Source organism: Lytechinus pictus, chromosome 15, assembly GCF_037042905.1.
Source record: "Lytechinus pictus isolate F3 Inbred chromosome 15, Lp3.0, whole genome shotgun sequence".
Lineage (NCBI taxonomy): Eukaryota > Metazoa > Echinodermata > Echinoidea > Temnopleuroida > Toxopneustidae > Lytechinus > Lytechinus pictus.
Genome location: NC_087259.1, coordinates 30,321,330 through 30,339,198, shown reverse-complemented (window position 1 = coordinate 30,339,198; position 17,869 = coordinate 30,321,330). Strand labels below are relative to the sequence as shown.

The 17,869-nt window shown below is 36.4% G+C and overlaps 1 protein-coding gene across 2 annotated transcripts; it reads right to left on the bottom strand.

Moving 5' to 3' along the window:
• Positions 1-69: 69 nt before the first annotated feature.
• Positions 70-15,837, bottom strand: LOC129278080 (tetratricopeptide repeat protein 28-like). Of its 2 annotated transcripts, XR_010295821.1 has the most exons (16): positions 15,670-15,837; positions 14,908-15,117; positions 14,080-14,257; positions 11,574-13,568; positions 10,778-11,184; positions 9,951-10,317; positions 9,395-9,542; positions 8,759-8,931; positions 8,030-8,133; positions 7,178-7,406; positions 6,360-6,445; positions 5,225-5,382; positions 4,054-4,300; positions 3,661-3,737; positions 2,395-3,191; positions 73-1,572 (listed from the first exon to the last, which is right to left on the bottom strand). XR_010295821.1 is itself a non-coding variant. In XM_054914295.2 (15 exons), the coding sequence occupies exons 1-15, from the start codon at positions 15,760-15,762 to the stop codon at positions 2,852-2,854; spliced, it is 4,812 nt and encodes a 1,603-aa protein (XP_054770270.2). In that variant the 5' UTR covers positions 15,763-15,837; the 3' UTR covers positions 70-2,851. The 2 variants fall into 2 exon arrangements, 1 of the variants encoding a protein (XP_054770270.2); XM_054914295.2 differs by having other exon boundaries at positions 70-3,191.
• Positions 15,838-17,869: the final 2,032 nt, after the last annotated feature.

Here is a 17,869-nt window from a genome sequence, read left to right as displayed (position 1 = left end):
TTTTTTCAATGGCATCTTGAGGAATGTAAACAATTTTACTATTGAATAAATCACATCTGGACATTTTTTCTTGATAATCAATAAACTTATAGAAATTTATTTCATAAATGTACAGTAGAAGGTGCTTATTGAAATATAACAAATATACAAATCTCCATGAAATACACTCTTGGAGCAAATAATTTACAAAAAATAAATGTCATCAATACATATATTACATATTTTAAAAACAATGAATAATACTTGAATAATGCATTCATCATATTTTGGTATTGTTTTTTTCATGAAAACATGGACGGAAAGGACATGGACCTTGCAAACAAGGTAATGACAAATATTGCCCTGTATTCAGCAAAGATTACCTCAACTCAAAAACAAGATCAAAGATTCAACTGAAAGCTTATCAGCAAAGTACAAATTTTAACATTGATATGTACAGAATAGAATCATTTCCAATAAATCATTTTGCAAAAGAATCTACATATCAATTTTCAAATTCAAAGTTCAGCATTTACATATGCAATTTTAATGAAAACCAATGTCAACCTTCATGGCCATATGAAAAAAAATCAGATAGTATGTTTAACTTAAGACTTCGAAGCAAAACCATGGAGATGAAGTTTCCTAATATGGCCAAATTACAGTGAATTACGGCATATCTTTAGTTAGCTTCAGTTCCCATAAGATTCAAAATATTCATCAAACAAACATTTTTATAATATAAATATTATAGAATTACTCGATTAATGATCTTCAAGGTCTACAAATAACTCCACTCTGTTTGAAAAGACCTCAATTTACTTAAAATGGGTAATCTTATACCAAGGCATACAAGAAGCAAAATCAGAAGTAACACAAATCTATAAAATCATTGACCATATTGAAGCTTGTCTATTAAAAAAAAAAATTTGATTCTTGTACTATTGGTCAGAGAATTATTCATGTGGGCGCGTCGTGGTCTAGTGGTTCTGACTCTCTCCTTTCAAACAGAGGGTCGCGAGTTCAAATCCTAGCCATGGCATGTTTTTCCTGCAGCAAGAAATTTATCCACAATGTGCTGCACTCAACCCAGGTGAGGTAAATGGAAGTAATTCCTCAAAAAGTTTTGAGCACCAGAATCGGTAGACTAGCTTATCAGGGGTAATATAGGAGCATCTTGAGCACGTAGCAAGTTGGATACGTGCGCTATACAAATCCTATATTATTTTATTTATTTATCATTAACCATGGGTGTGAAAGCCTAACTTTCCTCAGTGATTCTCTGGGCCATTACAATGAGGCATGTCAATGTTTAGGCAAAAACAAATTTTCTTACATAAACAAAGCCTTTCTTTTTGAAAATATCAAATTTCTGTGAATGCCAGCTACATCATTTTGCCTCTCAAAATTAATAGAGTACCAATCAATCTGCAAACATCCCCACCCCCATTAAAAAACATTAAACACCTCTCTGGTTTGTTCAAGGCACCAAAATCAGATTGAATTCATGAGCGTCGTGGCCTAGTGGATTAGTTCGAATCCCAGCCATGGCGTAGTTTCCTTCAGCAAAGAATTCATCCACAGTGTGTTGAACTCGACCCAGGTGAGGTAAATGGGTACCAGCAACAAGTAATTCCTATAAAAGCTCTGTGCACCTAAATAGGTAGCCTAGCTTAGTTTCAGTTTGGTTTATTTTCATATCTCATAAAATATCAAATACAATGTATTGTCCATCAAAAGACAGTAAATCATTAATATTAAAATAATACAATACATCACCATTATTCTTAATAAATAAGACAAATGTTATACAATTGAACGTTCAGATTGGAGACAGAAGTGGGTACCCTGGGTAAATATACCATTATTATTACTATTATCACACTTTCATCTAGCTGAATGACAATACTAACCCACAAAAAATGAGAAAAGGTGTTCTCTATTTCTTCTTCTGGGAAGGACAATAAACAATGGGTGAATTTGATGTTTGGTGTCAGTACTTGTGTTGGAAGCCCAGTTCAGATTGCCTATCATAACTTCAAACATCTAATGTGAGTTTACAAATATGATCATATAATCTCATTACTGAATACCTTGTGTGATTCATGCAAGACCAGCTTCATTCTAAGTTTGGTGTTGTGCTGATGTGAAAACTGTCCTGACACCAACACCAAATGGGTCAACACTCAATATGAAATCATAAAATGATTTAATCAATCCTTTTAAATATAATGCTACCATCACACCAATACAACGAACCCAGGGCCCCGTAACACAAAGGTTAGTGATCAATCGTTAAATGAATTGGCCTATCATGACCATCGTTGCATGCGCATTTTGCTCAGTAGACTGAATATAGGAGCCAATCAGAATAGCCCTTTCAAATTAACAATTAATGGCTAACCTTTGTGTCACGGGGCCCTGGACTTATGAAAGCTACTACGGTATATTATTTTGAATGGTATACAAGTACCATTGGAAGGTTTGGAGTCAGTTTTGTAGAATTATATAAAGACACAAGTCATTCTTTCAAATTCAGCTCAGTAATTATTTTATCTCATAGAAAAACCCTACATTGAACTTTAAATCAAACTCTAATCAAGTTTATTCCAGTCACAAACAGTAGGTATTATCTCCATTACAGAATATGGTCAATACAATCTGGATAAATTCCTCTTTCCCTCTTTCCAACAATTTTATAGCTGTCACACAGAATAGCAACATTCACAGTCCCTTCACTAGTGGGCCTTACCAAATAGTAAGCATTACCGAAGTCAAGTTCCAAAACCCTGATGGAAACCTACATATCATTGCACTGCACTCATAATAGACCAAGCATCTCCTTATCATTGTATTGTCTATTCTAGGCTGCTCACTTTGCTTCAGCCTTTGTGTTGTTCACATATGGAAGGAAAAGTCCCTGCACCGAGCCCTGATGCCGTTTCTCTAAATCCAGCGATCGTACCCTTGAAAGGAAATGAGCATAGTCTCTACGCTGTTCTATAGCTTCTGCAGTTAGTGGTTCAACGTAGTCTATGGGTACCCTGGGGATGGACGGTGAGGCACCAGGTTTCATCTTGACCTTTCTGGGTTTGGAAGGAGCAAGACCAACCTTGTCTCTCTCTTCCCTTGCTTGAGGTGCTATGGCTTCTAGATGCCATCTACTGTTCTTCTGCATTCTCTGAGAGTAACCAATGTGAACAGCACTCAGACTGAAATACAAGCAGAAACATGAACTTAGATGGATGATAGTATGAATGAATAAATGATTTTATTCATTTGGATACCAAATAGAAATGCATAAGAAACAAGATTTACCTTTTGTCACTGGCATACAATACACAATGGTCTCATTTTGTCAAGAGGTCTACAATTGCAGATGAGCTGGTGATTCAGCCACCCCCCCCCCCACCCACAATAGAATCCAAAAACACCATTGACTCTCATGGTAACAGTGAATACAATACACCAATTACCCAAAGTACCAAAGTAAATTGTCAAATAATTTTTCAATCAGGTCCATTTGGAATTATTGATGGGCCTACCCTGTTAAAAAAAAAAAAAATAAATAAAGAAATGAATAAAATAATGTTTTGCTTCAATTTTCATAATTATTTCACTTGAAATAAACTCTATATCAGAGCAGAGTCTTCTATTAAAGAAGTTATAATATGAACTCACTCCTTGGCTAGTTTCATTTTCTCTGTAACCTCTGTTTGTCTTGCTTCCTCACTCCACCACGGTGTTGAGAAATCCATCTGATCAAGAATATAAAGATAAATATACATTCAGGTTTATTATGTTTGAAGAAAAAAAACTGAATTGTTTCCCCGCTACAGGCGACCAACGTAACACCAGTGCTGGTTTGCTTCTGTAGTGCCTGGCTGTCATTTAAGGTACATGTTTACCCATGATTAATGAAAAGTGCCATTAAAAAAAATTGTTTGCTATCAATAAATGTTTGCTGAACCTAGTGTTACAATTATCAACCACACTATTCCAAAATACACATTTATTCAACAATGGAGGTGACAGATAAAGGTAAATTGATCTAAAAATGGCTGAGTTTCATACCTTGTTTCCTGGTAAGACGACAGGATTCAAGGTTCGGAGACGACTGATGGTCTTGGGTGGAGTGGTCAATCTGACCGTGCTACTGGACTTCAGACGAGCTGACTTAGAAGGAGATTGACGAGGGGACTTGGCTGCCAGACGACTGGGTGCTAAACCAAGGTATCGCATATCAAGTCTCTCTAACATGTTCTTGCCTTTCTCACCACACACAGCACAAAGGACTTGAAGCACTGCATACAGCTGGTTTCTAAAGAAAAGATATAAGACCAATAATAATAATAATAGGCGAGTTATTATTATTATTACCCCAGCTTTAGCTCGAGCTGCCTCTCAGCGCTCATGCATTCAAGGAATTATTCCTGCCGGGTACCTATTCACCTCACCTGGGACAAGTGCAGCACAATGTGGATAAATTTTTTGCTGAAGGAAATTACGCCATGGCTGGGATTCGAAACCACGACCCTCTGTTTCAAAGTCAGAAGACTTATCCACTGGGCCACAATGCTCCACAGTAATAATATGATAATAATAAGACTTAGCTTTTACATAGCTCTCAATATTTAACACTTAGGTTTGGGAGTGGTAAAAAGTTTGGATTAACTCATTGCTAGGCCATGGTTGAATTCGAACACAAAAATAGGGCCAAGTCATTATGGGTTTTTTTGGACCGGTGAAAGCCCATGATTTTTCAGTGAAGACAGGTGGACTGCTAAAATAAAGAGATAAGAAACTCACCAAAGATCATGAATATTAACCACTTTAAGGACCATATTTTTTCCTTATCTAGATCTATATATCAAAACATGGAACTATACTTCCAAACCTTTAATCACCAAGGTACAGTTATGTTAATAATAGGAATTCTGCTTGAATTTATTGGCCCATATCATTATAATCCTGGCACGTGAGCATGGCCACGTTGTTCCATTTGTTGGCAGCTCTTAGTTACTAAAAGGCGCAAACAGAACAAAATGGCCGAGCCCACGCACAGGGAGTACAACGTTATGGCTGATGAATTCTCAAGCAAGGCTACCTGGTTGGGTGCAAAAGCGTCTACAAAATATTTACATGATATTTATTACACTCTTTTTATTGCATTGCATATATTGTCATGTTCTTGATTTCTTAAAGTGACAAATGAAATAGTAATGATTAGTAAAATGTTTTTTACTTGTTTGATTTGCTTCCTTCAAAGAGTATCAGCTTGCCAACCTGTCTAAATCCCATGGCTTGTAGTATCTCTCTAGCTGTATTATCAACCCACATACTATGGATACCAGAATCATTACATCGTAGTTGAATCTCGGGCATGTGTTTAGTGATTGACAGCTGAGGGAGGAGACAATGGTAAATAAACATACGTTTTTAAAACATAAAGAGAATATTAGGAACATTTAATTTGATAAATAATCAATTGAAGATAAAATGGATGCAACAATAAATATGGATAAAATGTGTAAGAAAGATTTTAAATAGCAGTATTGCGAATATTTTCTCACATGACAGAAAATTCAACAAAGCTGTGTGAACAATCAATTGTGGTATTGTTTTCAAATGGTGGATCAGATTTTATTTCCCATGGATATAACAGTTACAGATATTCAGATTGGTCTTCCCAAATTATAACTCAAATGTGCAGTAAAAACAGAATTCTTAATGGCAGGTGATAACAATTTAAAATAATGACTCACTTTTCAAGCATATACTCTGTGAATTTAACATAACAACTCATATTTCGTTAAGCAAGAACTGTTAAACTCTGTGTAGACAAAAAGGTGTCAACAGAATAACCCAAGATAGGCTACACTACCAACATGTTAGCAAGGCTCAATTTTAAAACCATCTAAAGATTTCGAATGTAAGGCTTTCCGAGAAATCTTTCAATTACCGTTCAGTGTTAAGAAATTGTCTTGCTTGTATCAACTAAATGCAAATCAAACATGAAATAGTAATAGGTGATTTAAATCACTCTTGAAAACCAATCTCTCCCTGATTAGTGATAGATCATTCTGCAGCAAGGTTGGGGAACAGTCTTTCACAGTGTCTTCACATTTCTAACCTATAATTAATGGTAACTATTTCCAAAATTAAACAACACCAATTCCACAAATCTTGACACTAGCTACATCATTCTGAGATAAATCATGAAGTCTCTTGTAGCTTAACGGTCTCATTAGTCCAGTCCTTTAATTAAATAATTAGATCGCAGCACTATTACACATCCCAATATTAGAAAGGATTCAAAGTGAATTTAGTGATGTGCGACCAAGAAATGTTGCATCAACTCATATAAGTGGTAAACTTACAATGTCAATAAGACCTGATGAGAGCTTTTCATGTTCAGTCAGGACCTTAGCCAAACAATGACTCACTTCTGTGTTCTTTGAGATAGCTGCAATTAATAATAAAAAAGAAAGTGATAACAAACCTTGATAAATGGACATAAACAAGAGAATCGATAATATCTAATTCTCCAACTGCATTAAATCAAATTAGTGTGACAACTTGAAAAAACAAAAAGCATTAAGGGGAACAGAAATCACCATTTTCTTCAGAACAATGAGGCTTCATTTTTTCTTGAAAACAAAATGCACTATTTATAAGTAAAATGCTTCCCCTGCCCCCCCCCCCCCCCCCCGTAAGAAAGCAGAAATGTAGATGTTGGCATAAAATCTCTCTCCCTCTCCAGTTCTTTTATTTTTCTTCACTCTTCTCTCATCCCTTCTCTTTTCTCCACCTGTCTCTTTTTTTTTTTTCGTCTCCCCTCTCTCCGTGCCTGTCAGTCTCTCTCTCCCTCCCAAAATTATGGAATGGTTTGCGGTATGTAATAAGATCCTGTCCATCAGTAGAAATGTTCAAACTCAAACTTAAAAACCCATCTGTTCAAATAATCCCCATACATTTCTTCACCCCCTTTTCTAAATCTGTTCTCAAGCATTTCACTAGCTCTTAATTGCAGCGCAGTAGAATATATGCACATAGTTTCTGCGCTATATAAATCAGTATATATTATTATTATTATTATATTCTTGTAACTCTCTTTCTATCTCTCTCTCTCTCTGATTCTTCTCTCCATCTCTCCCTGTTACTGAACAGATTCCCAAGGCTACAGCCATCCACTTACCGATCAAAGCTTCAAAAGCCTGGAGTGCAGGGTGAAGAAGGCCATCCAGATCTCGTGTTGGGAACACCACGAATGGTTCATAGCTTGTCTGGCCACGAGGCTGGAAATGGAATCCCATGAGGTTAAGAAGAGGAACAGCTGCAGGAGAGGTAAAGACTTCAACCGGTAGGATCCAAGATGGGAAAGGTTCACCCTCAGGGCATGATAGAAGCTTCTTAGTTTGTTGTAGCTGTATCGGGAAGAACAGGATAGGGAACTGAAATGTTACGGAAAAGTGATTCCCTTATCATGAACTTTATCAAAAACAAGTTTTATTCCTTTGGCTAACACCAAATTAATTGCAAAACTTTACCATTTGTAATTGATAATAAATTTCATTTCATTTCATAAAATCTTCACCAATAACAAGTTAAATTTGTTTGCCAAAATCAAATTAGTTGTAGAAATTGGGCATTTGATATTGATGATTAATTTTGTGAAACAGTGTGCTTGGTACGAGGATTCAATAAATAAGAGACATGCATGAAACAGTGATGGACTGTGCACAACAAAGTTGCCCCTACAAACTCTACCCCACCTAACCAAAGATATTGATAGACCCTTTCAAACTGACAAATTGGTGTGAGACTATTGGGTGTTTGTAAACCATTTCAACTAAAGGGACTCCTTTTTTATTACTTTCTGGAGAATCTTTTGTACAGTAGAGTGTAAAACTATTTGTACAATGACTTTACAAGCAATTGAATGTGATTTTAATTCCATCTCCATTAAATCTTTAATTTTCACGTACATATGTTGATAAAATATATAGAAAAAATAAAAAACAGAGAGTAGAAAAAGTCCTGTTCATACCAGGCTTAGGATGCAGCTCAATACAGTAGGAAAATGAACATGATGTGTGAGAGCTGAGGCCATATGTGAACAAAGCTTTGTTATCAATGCTGAGTCAGTCTTATCTGAAAAAAAAAGGTATAAAAGAGAAAAATGTGTTTACTTCTTACGAAATCACACTATTTTCAGAAACTGTTGCTACATTATTATATTAAAGGATATTCAAATTATAAAATATTTTCATATTAGAAAATTTCACAAGATTTTTATTCATTCAATACATTCATTAATAGTTTTATCATATTCATGGGTTTATTATCTTGACCATTGTAGCAAGGTAGAAGAGTGGATGAATCCATCAGATGTAACTATATCACAAGGATTTGATTGCTTTCAAACAGCTGGTGTATCATCCACATAACTAATCTTTAAGATTGATTTATCGAGTGAGAGTCCCATTTCTCCATGATCAAAGTGCGGAACCGGAAGTGTCACAATTAACCCCTCCCCCAAGTAATAAGTCTAGGGTGCATCCGGACAGAGGTCAGAATTACTTTTTAGTTCATTGATTATTATATCTACTTGTCTAAACGAAATCTTTGACAAACTTGAAGATTGGTAACTATGAAGTATGTCTACACAGGGCTTTAAGTCTATTAAAACTAATCATTAAAGTTTAAAACTTCTAAATTAATCTCAAAGTATACCAACATCATGTGATATATATCATTTCATATATATTTACTGTACCTTCAGGATTGTCTTCCCTTAGATTAAGAGCATCTTCTTTCATGTTATTAAGAACATGTTTCTGTGTTTGATTCAGCTGGTGATCAACCATAGCATGTTTGATGGTCATAAGATTGATATACTGATCAAACCCAATCACATGGAAGGCACCCCAATTACGTGCATCTTGGAACCTATACAAACATGAAAATCAGAATTATCAATATTTGAACATGGAAATATCATTTGGTATAGCAATGCCTCAAGAATATAATTTTTTCCATAGACTGGTAATTTACAAATGGCTCTCTGTCTAACCAGAGGTTATCAGTGACTTTGTGGATATCATTATCATCAAATCTGTGGATAAATTGCATATTTAATATACCAAAATACTTAAGAACTAGTAAGAGCATGAAACATCAATGGCTCAATCCGTTGCATACCAACCAGGATATGCATAAAAAAGATTTTATTCAAATGAAATAGTGAAAGTTAAAAATGCCATAACTTACAGTTTTATAATATCAGACTTTTTATAAAATTTTCAGTGCAAAGCTTGCCTAATTCTTTCTCTATTTGTTCAGGTGATCAAATGCTGGGGTAGATTTAGTATTTAATTAAGTATGATTGCATGAGGTCAATACTAATATTCACCTATTATCTTGTCTGATTGCCTGTTTAGCTGCTTGTACAGCTTGTGATACCATGGTACCTTCTTGAAGAGATAGGTAGAAATGATGCCAGAACTTATTCCTCACTAGATCATTGACCGCCCATAACATTACCAAAACACATTGAGCACCTTCAGGGAAAAATAAGATAAGGTTGTCAAATAAATGTACACTTCAATATCAATTCATAGATTTAAGTCCAAACCAATCAAAAAGAAATAGAAAACAAGTCAAACTAACAAATACACCAAAATATTGTTGAAATATTCATTTTGATGATAAAAAAAAAATTCAGTTTTTTTTTTTTTAATCATGCAAAACAACATTAACATGAAATAAAGCATTCCATCATTTTGTTTCCAAGACAGAAACAAAAACTTAATTAGAGCCCTTTATCTATCGAGGAATACAATGTGCTCTGGAAATATCAACGTAAGATGACCAAGATTTAAGAAGGATTTATGTAATTCTGTACCAAATCCTTGAAAGATACCACTGAAGAATTAATAAGTTTTAAATCATGATTTCTTATTACAAACCTGCGGCAATGAATGCAAGGGGTAGATCAAGATGAACGGTCCGATGCCTGTTGCCATAGCAACAGCTGAGCACCACAAGCTGACTGCATAGCTTCATACCAAGGATGTCTTGTACCCCGATCTGATACGCCCCTTCAGGATACACCCCATCCCCCATCGGTTGGGTGGTAGGGTTAGGGGCGCATGCTAGCACCCCATCCTCCCATGATCCATACAGAGCTAAATGGATGAGGGTTGCCGTTGGCAATGCTGACAAGATAGCTTCCTTGGTGACCTTTGACCCGAGGTATGGTTCAGTGTGAAGGTAATCAGCAATCTTGTGGGTTTCCATCTGGGCAATTTCCAGATCAGAGTTAGGTTTCCAGATCTGTAACAATTAAAACAAACATAACACCAATCTTTCTCTTTTGTTCAATTGTTATGGAAGTTACTTGGAATTAATCAGAGGACCTGAAAACAACTAAAGTGAGCTTGTCCAGACACAAAAGTAAGCCCCTTCATGAGTCGCCAATAAACTTTTTGACTACAGTAGTGCTCAATTCATGACTCAGCAACTCAATTTTTCATAACTTAAAACAAATATTTATCTCATAAACTAATATTTCAGACCAATTTACTCCTATAACAAATAATGCAATTATTTGTGATGTTAATGGCAACTCAGGTATCACAGGTAATTGCAATGTTTTTATAAAAACATGGTTAGGTTCATGCTTGATGCACCATTGTAAATACCCCCAAGGTATGCTGCATTGCAATAAGCATATTCTCACCAACACATTAAAATGAGTCTTTGAATCAAATTCAAACCTCAAACCAATGCTCACCTTGCCATGTAGTCTCATCTTCTCAGGCAATGTCGGGTTGCCCATTGCAACGATACCAGCTACCCCTTCCCTCTGTCGGTACGTCCCCACCCTCCCGTCCCTGACGGAAGGTACCTCTCCCCCGCTCCAGGTCTTGCTAATAAGGGTACTCCCTCTTGCACACCCCTCCCTCACTCTCCTCTCCTCCTGCGCTAGGACAGGGTCCCTGCCATCTCCCACCGTGCCATGGAAAGTCCTATCAAAGGCCACATGGCTTGGGTTGTACATCCTGGTGGCAGCCATCTCAGGTGCTACTTTGACAGTATCCATGATGGGTTGGTGAGGTAGAGTAGACTGAGGAACAACTACACGATTCATGTGATCAAGGTAGATTGGAGAGGCTGGGTTCAACTTGGAGCCTTCATCACCTACAGTGTAGACACATCACAAGTATGACAGAATCAAATAATATTGGACTTTGTCCAAACTGATTAATCATTAGTTTATGTGTCTGAACTCTACTGAAACAGTAAGCTGAAAAAAAAAACCAGACAAACCAAAAAGAAAACCCTTTTACAAATATCAATAGGTATTTCTAAATGGCATTATAAGGGATATCATCTTAACTGCCTTTCATTGTGGTGATTCCAAATGATAAATGAAAGTTAAATTTCTGAGTTACATAATGTAATAGCTAAAAAAAGATTGAATAAAAGACAGCTTAATACAATTAAAGCCTGATCCCTTGGTTTCCTGCACATTTCCTCAAGCAAACTCATATATATTATGATTTAATATGATACAGAGCTGGCCTTACCTGTGACTTGAGATGCTTGATCATCTGTCGCATGAGAGTCTGCCAGATATAGATTATTGATGTTCTCTTGGTTGTTGATAAGATGCTTTAGAACCATTAGAGATGGTATAGATGTCATATTCAATGTATCCCCTAGCTGGTGACCTTCATTATCAGTCAGTGAATCAAATGAAAGCTGTGTCAATGCATCATTAGGAACTATGATGACCTCCCCTTCTGTGACATGTTCAGCAATGGGCTCCCAAAGGAAGCGGTGCAGCGTCCTCAGTGGATTCTGTGTGGTCTTTCCAATGGGAGTTCCTGGGGCACTGTAAGCTCTGGAAGTGAAGCTTATAGGTGTGTAATTCCTTGACATTGACTTGAAGTAGAGTTGCATTTTGAAAGTCTCCGAATCCAGCATGGGTAGTGCTCTGTATTCACAGTCATACATACTCTCAAGCCCGCCCTCGCTGGAGTGAATAGAGGAAACCAGGTCCTTGAGATACTCTGAAGATCTTTGCCTTCCTTCTGGAACTTCTTTCACAAAGTGGACACAGCCCTTGTTAGGTTTAAGCACCCATGTGAGAACACCAAGATCAGTAACATCATAGTATACAACAGTACTTGACTGAGAATTGACCAGCTTACAAATGTCCTGGAATGTCATACTACTGCTCTGATCAATGGTATCATCTCTCGTCTGTTTAGCAAGTATCTCCTGGAAGCTAGAACTATTTTGTTCTTCAGCAATCTCTAGAGCTTCCAAGTTCCTCTGAAGCTGGCAAAGGCTGATTTTCAACATAGAAGAGCTTCGTAAGAGGCATTGTTGAATCTCTTCAGGAACTACTGTGCCATCTTCCTCGTGAACCATTTGAACTCTTTGACAATATTTCATACTCTCCTCACACAGGAACCGTGCCTTTTCAATTTTCTTCTCATCGTCTGACTGAACAAGAACTTGGGCTAGTTTAGAGGCTGCTTTATGAAGGTGTGCTGTTAGTTTAGTCCTTTCTGCAAGATTAAATGCCTGTTCATAGTAATACTCTGATTGCATGACTCTATCTTGATGTTGATAGAAATCTCCTATGTCAATGAAAGCCTCACATTCAGTGTAGAACTCATCTAGCTTCCTACTTACTCGAAGATACTTTTCCAAGCATTTGATCGCCTCATCGTGATTCTCTCTTTCAGTAAATAGCTTGGCAAGATTTTTCAGAGCAGAAGCAACCATTTGCAAGTACTTGAACTTCTCTGCAATAGCATGCTGTTGTTCATAGAAAGACTGCGCTAGTGAAAAATTACAAAGTCGGTGGTACACTCGACCAAGACAGCCATAGGCTCGAGCAATCCCAGATTTATCATTCTTTGTTTTACTCACAGCAAGGTATTCCTGGTAGTGCTTGAGAGCCGTTGCATAGTCTCCTAAACCTTCCCTAAGGAATCCAACCAACAGATATGCCTTTCCTACAACCTCCTTGTCCTTGCTGACATCTTCTTGGACTGTCTTAGAGAGGTACTGGTCAGCATGGAACAATGCTTGGGAAAGGTCCGATGCAGCTCTGTAAGCACTGGTTAGAATTTCATGCACATGCTTTTGTAGTCTATCCCCTACAAGATAATCCATCTCACCCTTGCTAGTTGTGGCATCAGCTCCGTCGCTTCTCTGTCTCAAGTCTTCGCAGATGGAAAGAAGTTTCTCGTAGAAGACAATACCATGGTGGATCTGACCAACCTTAAGATTCAACTGAGCTAGGTTGTGATAAGCCGAAGCCTCATAGATATCATTCTTGTGACTCAGAGCCTGGGATAGGAGGGTGTGGAACTGGTCCAGAGCACGGTCTAATTCCTCAAGTTTCTGATAGCACATGGCAAGAAGATATTGAGACTTGAGTTTGGTCTCTTTGTCTGTTTGTTTCATATCTTGGATAGTCTGCTGAACATGGATGCAGACATCGTATTGCTTTGATTCATACATACACTCAGCTACAATCATCAGTTTCTCAATAGGGCTGCAATCTATAAAAACAGACGAGAGAGATAATGGGGTAAAATCCAGTCTTTTTAACAGAATGAAAAGTATAAACAAAATCATATGAAAATGCTGAACACAAAGTGATATATATTAAAGTTGTATATTGGAGGTCTTGTTACCGATGGTTGAAAATTGATTTACTGCATTGGTGCCCTTTTTTTAGAGCACACTGAGCAATATCAGTTCTCAAGATGCTTACCCTAAATGATACAAATGCTGTGCTCAAACCAACCTCCTAAAATGGCTAAACACCATTTGATCGAAATTGTTAAAACCATTATCAAGGCTGTTTAGACCCAGTAAACATATGAATTTTAAAAGGACCAAAGTAACAAAATAATGTAAATAGTGAATTGATATTATCTTAACTCTAATACCTTTCTCCTTTATCCATCATCAGTGTTTAAAGTTCAGACAAAATTTGGTTTAGATTCAAACATGACAATATAGCTTGAGAACTCAGATTCTTTTCAACAAATATGAAACTAAACTCACCGTCTAACTTTTGAAGAACATCCTCAGGAAAGTGACACAGATTAGCAGCAACAACAGCAACATTGTCAACCAGTTGTGTTTGGTGGTTTTGATCATAGCGTAATGCTCTTAGGAAAGCAGTAATAGCTGCTCCATACTCCTCTAGATTATCAAGACACACTGCTAGCAGATAATGACCCTGTTTGAAATAATATAATAACATGACCCTGTTAATATATTAAAAAGTAAGAAAACTTACATCCAAAGCTATTGAAATCGGAATAAGATGTGTGTATGTAACTATCTCCTGTAACCTATTCATAAAAAAAAAGAACATTCTTGTCATCTGGACTTACATAGAAGTGGAGAAAGTCTCATGTCAGACCACTGATGCTTCATAAGCCCACCTGTAATCTGATCATCATTCTCCACTAAATTGGGAGTCATGATGACAAGAATTATTTTCCATCTTCAATTGACTATCCTCGTGGATGAATCAAAATTCGTACCTGTTAATTCTTTAAGTAATCATGAGGTGCTTATTCCTTTTTTTCTTAAATTGATGTATTTACTTAGTGACAGGAAAGTTTAATTTACAATGCCTACATATTACTCAATACAAGTGATAAAATACACAGGTAATTAATCCATAACTGATGGAAATAGTGAGATAAAACATTGAGATTACTTTTATATTACTTGTTCATTTTATGAAATGAGTGTATGCCACTTTTTTTTAGTATTACAGCAATGCATCTGTTCAAACACTTTGAGCAATTAATTCAAGCCGCATTGTTTATCATTTGAAATACTGATATTTGTTTAAGGTAGACAAAAATAATACTGTACCTGAGGAACATGAGGATTGAGTTTAACAAGGATATCAGCATCAATCCTTGCATCTTGGTAATCCTTGAGTTCAATGTTGGAGACTGCCCTCTTTGACAAGAGTTGGACATTCTCTTCATCGATCTCAAGAGCTTCTTTGTAGCAGGCAGCTGCCGCGGCATAGTCCTTCTTCTTAAAGGCTTTGTCTCCAAGCTTCTGAAGTTTGCGAACCTGTATGGAAAATCATCATTCAATAAAATAGTAGGTTGACTGGTACATGTTGTTAATCAGATAACAGCAATTTGAAGATTTAAAGAAAAGGAAAAAAAGATCTTAACCAAGTATACATGAGGAGAAAGTAGATATTATTTGTCCAAAATCCAAATAATTACAGTTCAAATAGGTTAAAGACACTGCATTCAATTCTATTAAAAAAGTGTATCTTTGAGAAGAGTGTAGAAGTCTGCCATCATTATCAAGCCTAATCGCTCACGATGGCGTTCTCCTGCATTCCTTTCCATTATAATTTGGTTAAATGAACAAAATGATTTGTTATTTATTTTCATTGCTTATGTGACGGCCACAGTATTGTTGATTTGTTATATATTCATTACCTCTGTATTTATTATATATCTCTGATGTGAATGCAGAAATAAATCAAATCTCCAAAATTCAATATATACAGTCTAATATTATTTACAGATATCGAATTGTTACAAAAATCATCCATAACCTATTAAACAGTTCTTGATGTGTATAAATCATGATCAGTAGGTGACTTACACTTTCAATCTCATCTGTTTCACTAATGGGTTCACTGAATTCAGCAATGCTTGCGACACTTATACACTGTCGACTAGGTAGATCTGAAGCCATCTTGACGACTCATTCACTGCACTAACAAATCAAACAACAGTTCATGTGATGCCATAGCCTTAGAAAACGCCTTCTCACCTGAAGAAATGAAGGATTTTTTTTTCATAAATCATTTTAATTAACCCAAAAGAATTCAAAATCATCAGTCCATTTATTGGCAAATTAAATATGTAAAACATTCATCTGAAAGAGAAAGGAACAGGTCTGTCATCAACATCAATCAAGCCATTCATACATAGGGCGAGTAGTGACCAAAACCAATTGTGAAATGTGAATGTATCGTAACAACAAAAAAAAACATTTGTCTAAATCTAGATATAATAAAAAAGTAGAACACCCGTTTCAGTCTCATCTGCTTTACAAAACTATATAGCTAAAATGTTGATCTTATTATCAAACTTTTTTAAAAATTTAATCTCTCAATATATTTCACGTCTTGAATTGATCTCTCTGAGCTCTGCCTTCTTGGTTGGCCATTGCACAGCTGGCCTAGTCAGGCACATCTTCTGAGTCAAAAATTTCATCAAAATCGGATGTAAAATAAGAAAGTTATGATATTTTTAAGTTTCATGCAAATGAGGGAAAACTGATGACTTCTCCCACTCACCATTTTCTTCTGTATTTTATTATATCAAATATGAAATATTCTGATTTTCTCCACATTGTACTAAGAAAATGTTATATTCCTTCCTGAACAAGTGGAATTGCCATTGTTTTAACATTTTATGGTTCAGTCGAGTTGGTCCTTTTTCTCAAATCTGTAAAAATGGAAATATTGTATGGAAAACAAAGAAATAATGGATATCATCGACTCTTTCATGTCACCACGTTGTGCATAGAACTGATTTTGTGAAAAATAAGCAAAATTTAAGAATGTCATAACTTTCTTATTTTAATTCTGATTTTGATGAAATTTTCAGCAGTATGCTTGAATTTTTGTGTATTGTTTCAAATCAACATAGACTAATCAATTCATGTTGGTTTTATACAGCATCACACTTGAGAAAATTACAGACACTGCCCGGGGGGGGGGGGGGGGGCCACTTACATTGACGAGTGGATACCATGCGCGACCAAAAAAGCATGTAAAAAGGATGTCTTTTTCAAGATAGGGCACGTTACGTACGTAACGTGATAAGGGTGTCAAAAACACAAAAATAATGAAAAAAGGGTATCTATTTCGCTAGGAAAGCTATGTGTTTAGGGTAAAATTTGCGGGGATGATAAAACAAAATTAAAATGCTTTATAAAGGATGTCCTTTTTGCCCCAACACTACGTGTTTAGAGTCCGATTTATGCGACTGAGGTGTGCAAGGTGGGGCCGTATAAACCAAATGGTGTAAAGGTAAAACCGACGACCGACGGACCCGTGACATAACAATAAAATATTGCTGTACTTGTTTAGGGGTTCATTTCAGGGAATACTAGCCAAGAGTATCGTTTTGTTTCCAATACTTGTTAAGGGTAGGGTTTCAGACGCCAATACTTGTTAAGGGGTGCATTTTCAGAATATGGAAAATACGTGTTTAGGGTGCTTTTCAAGACCCCATGGTCGCGCATGGTATCCACTCGTCAATGGAAGTGGCCCCCCCGGGAGACACTGCCAAAAGTAAGGGCATAACTAACTTAAGTCTTAGTTAACGTACGTCGTCAAGTGCACATCATCATCATGTCATGAAAGACATGATCATCAGATTTCATTCAAAACACACGGTCATCACATCAGATTTTATTATCTTGTCTTGTTTTTCTGTTAATGCCACAATCATTATATTGATTATTATGGCATATGAACGTCTAGCTTAACTTGACCTGAACCCTGAATTTTGCCGGGACCGGCAGGTTCAATACATAGGGTGAACACCCTACTCTTTGACGATTAGTGTATTGGTTTTAACGCATAGGTTGTGACTCTCCTATACGAGGGACCAGAAGTAAGATCCCAGCACAGAAGTAAGATACCAGAACAACGTCTATCGTTGGTAAGTTGATTAGAAGTAAGATTTCTGAACGTCTAAAGAAACTTTCGTCAAACTTGCTTGTAATTGAACAATCCTTATTTCTCACACTTCATATCTAGCCATTTTCATGATGATCTGATAACGTT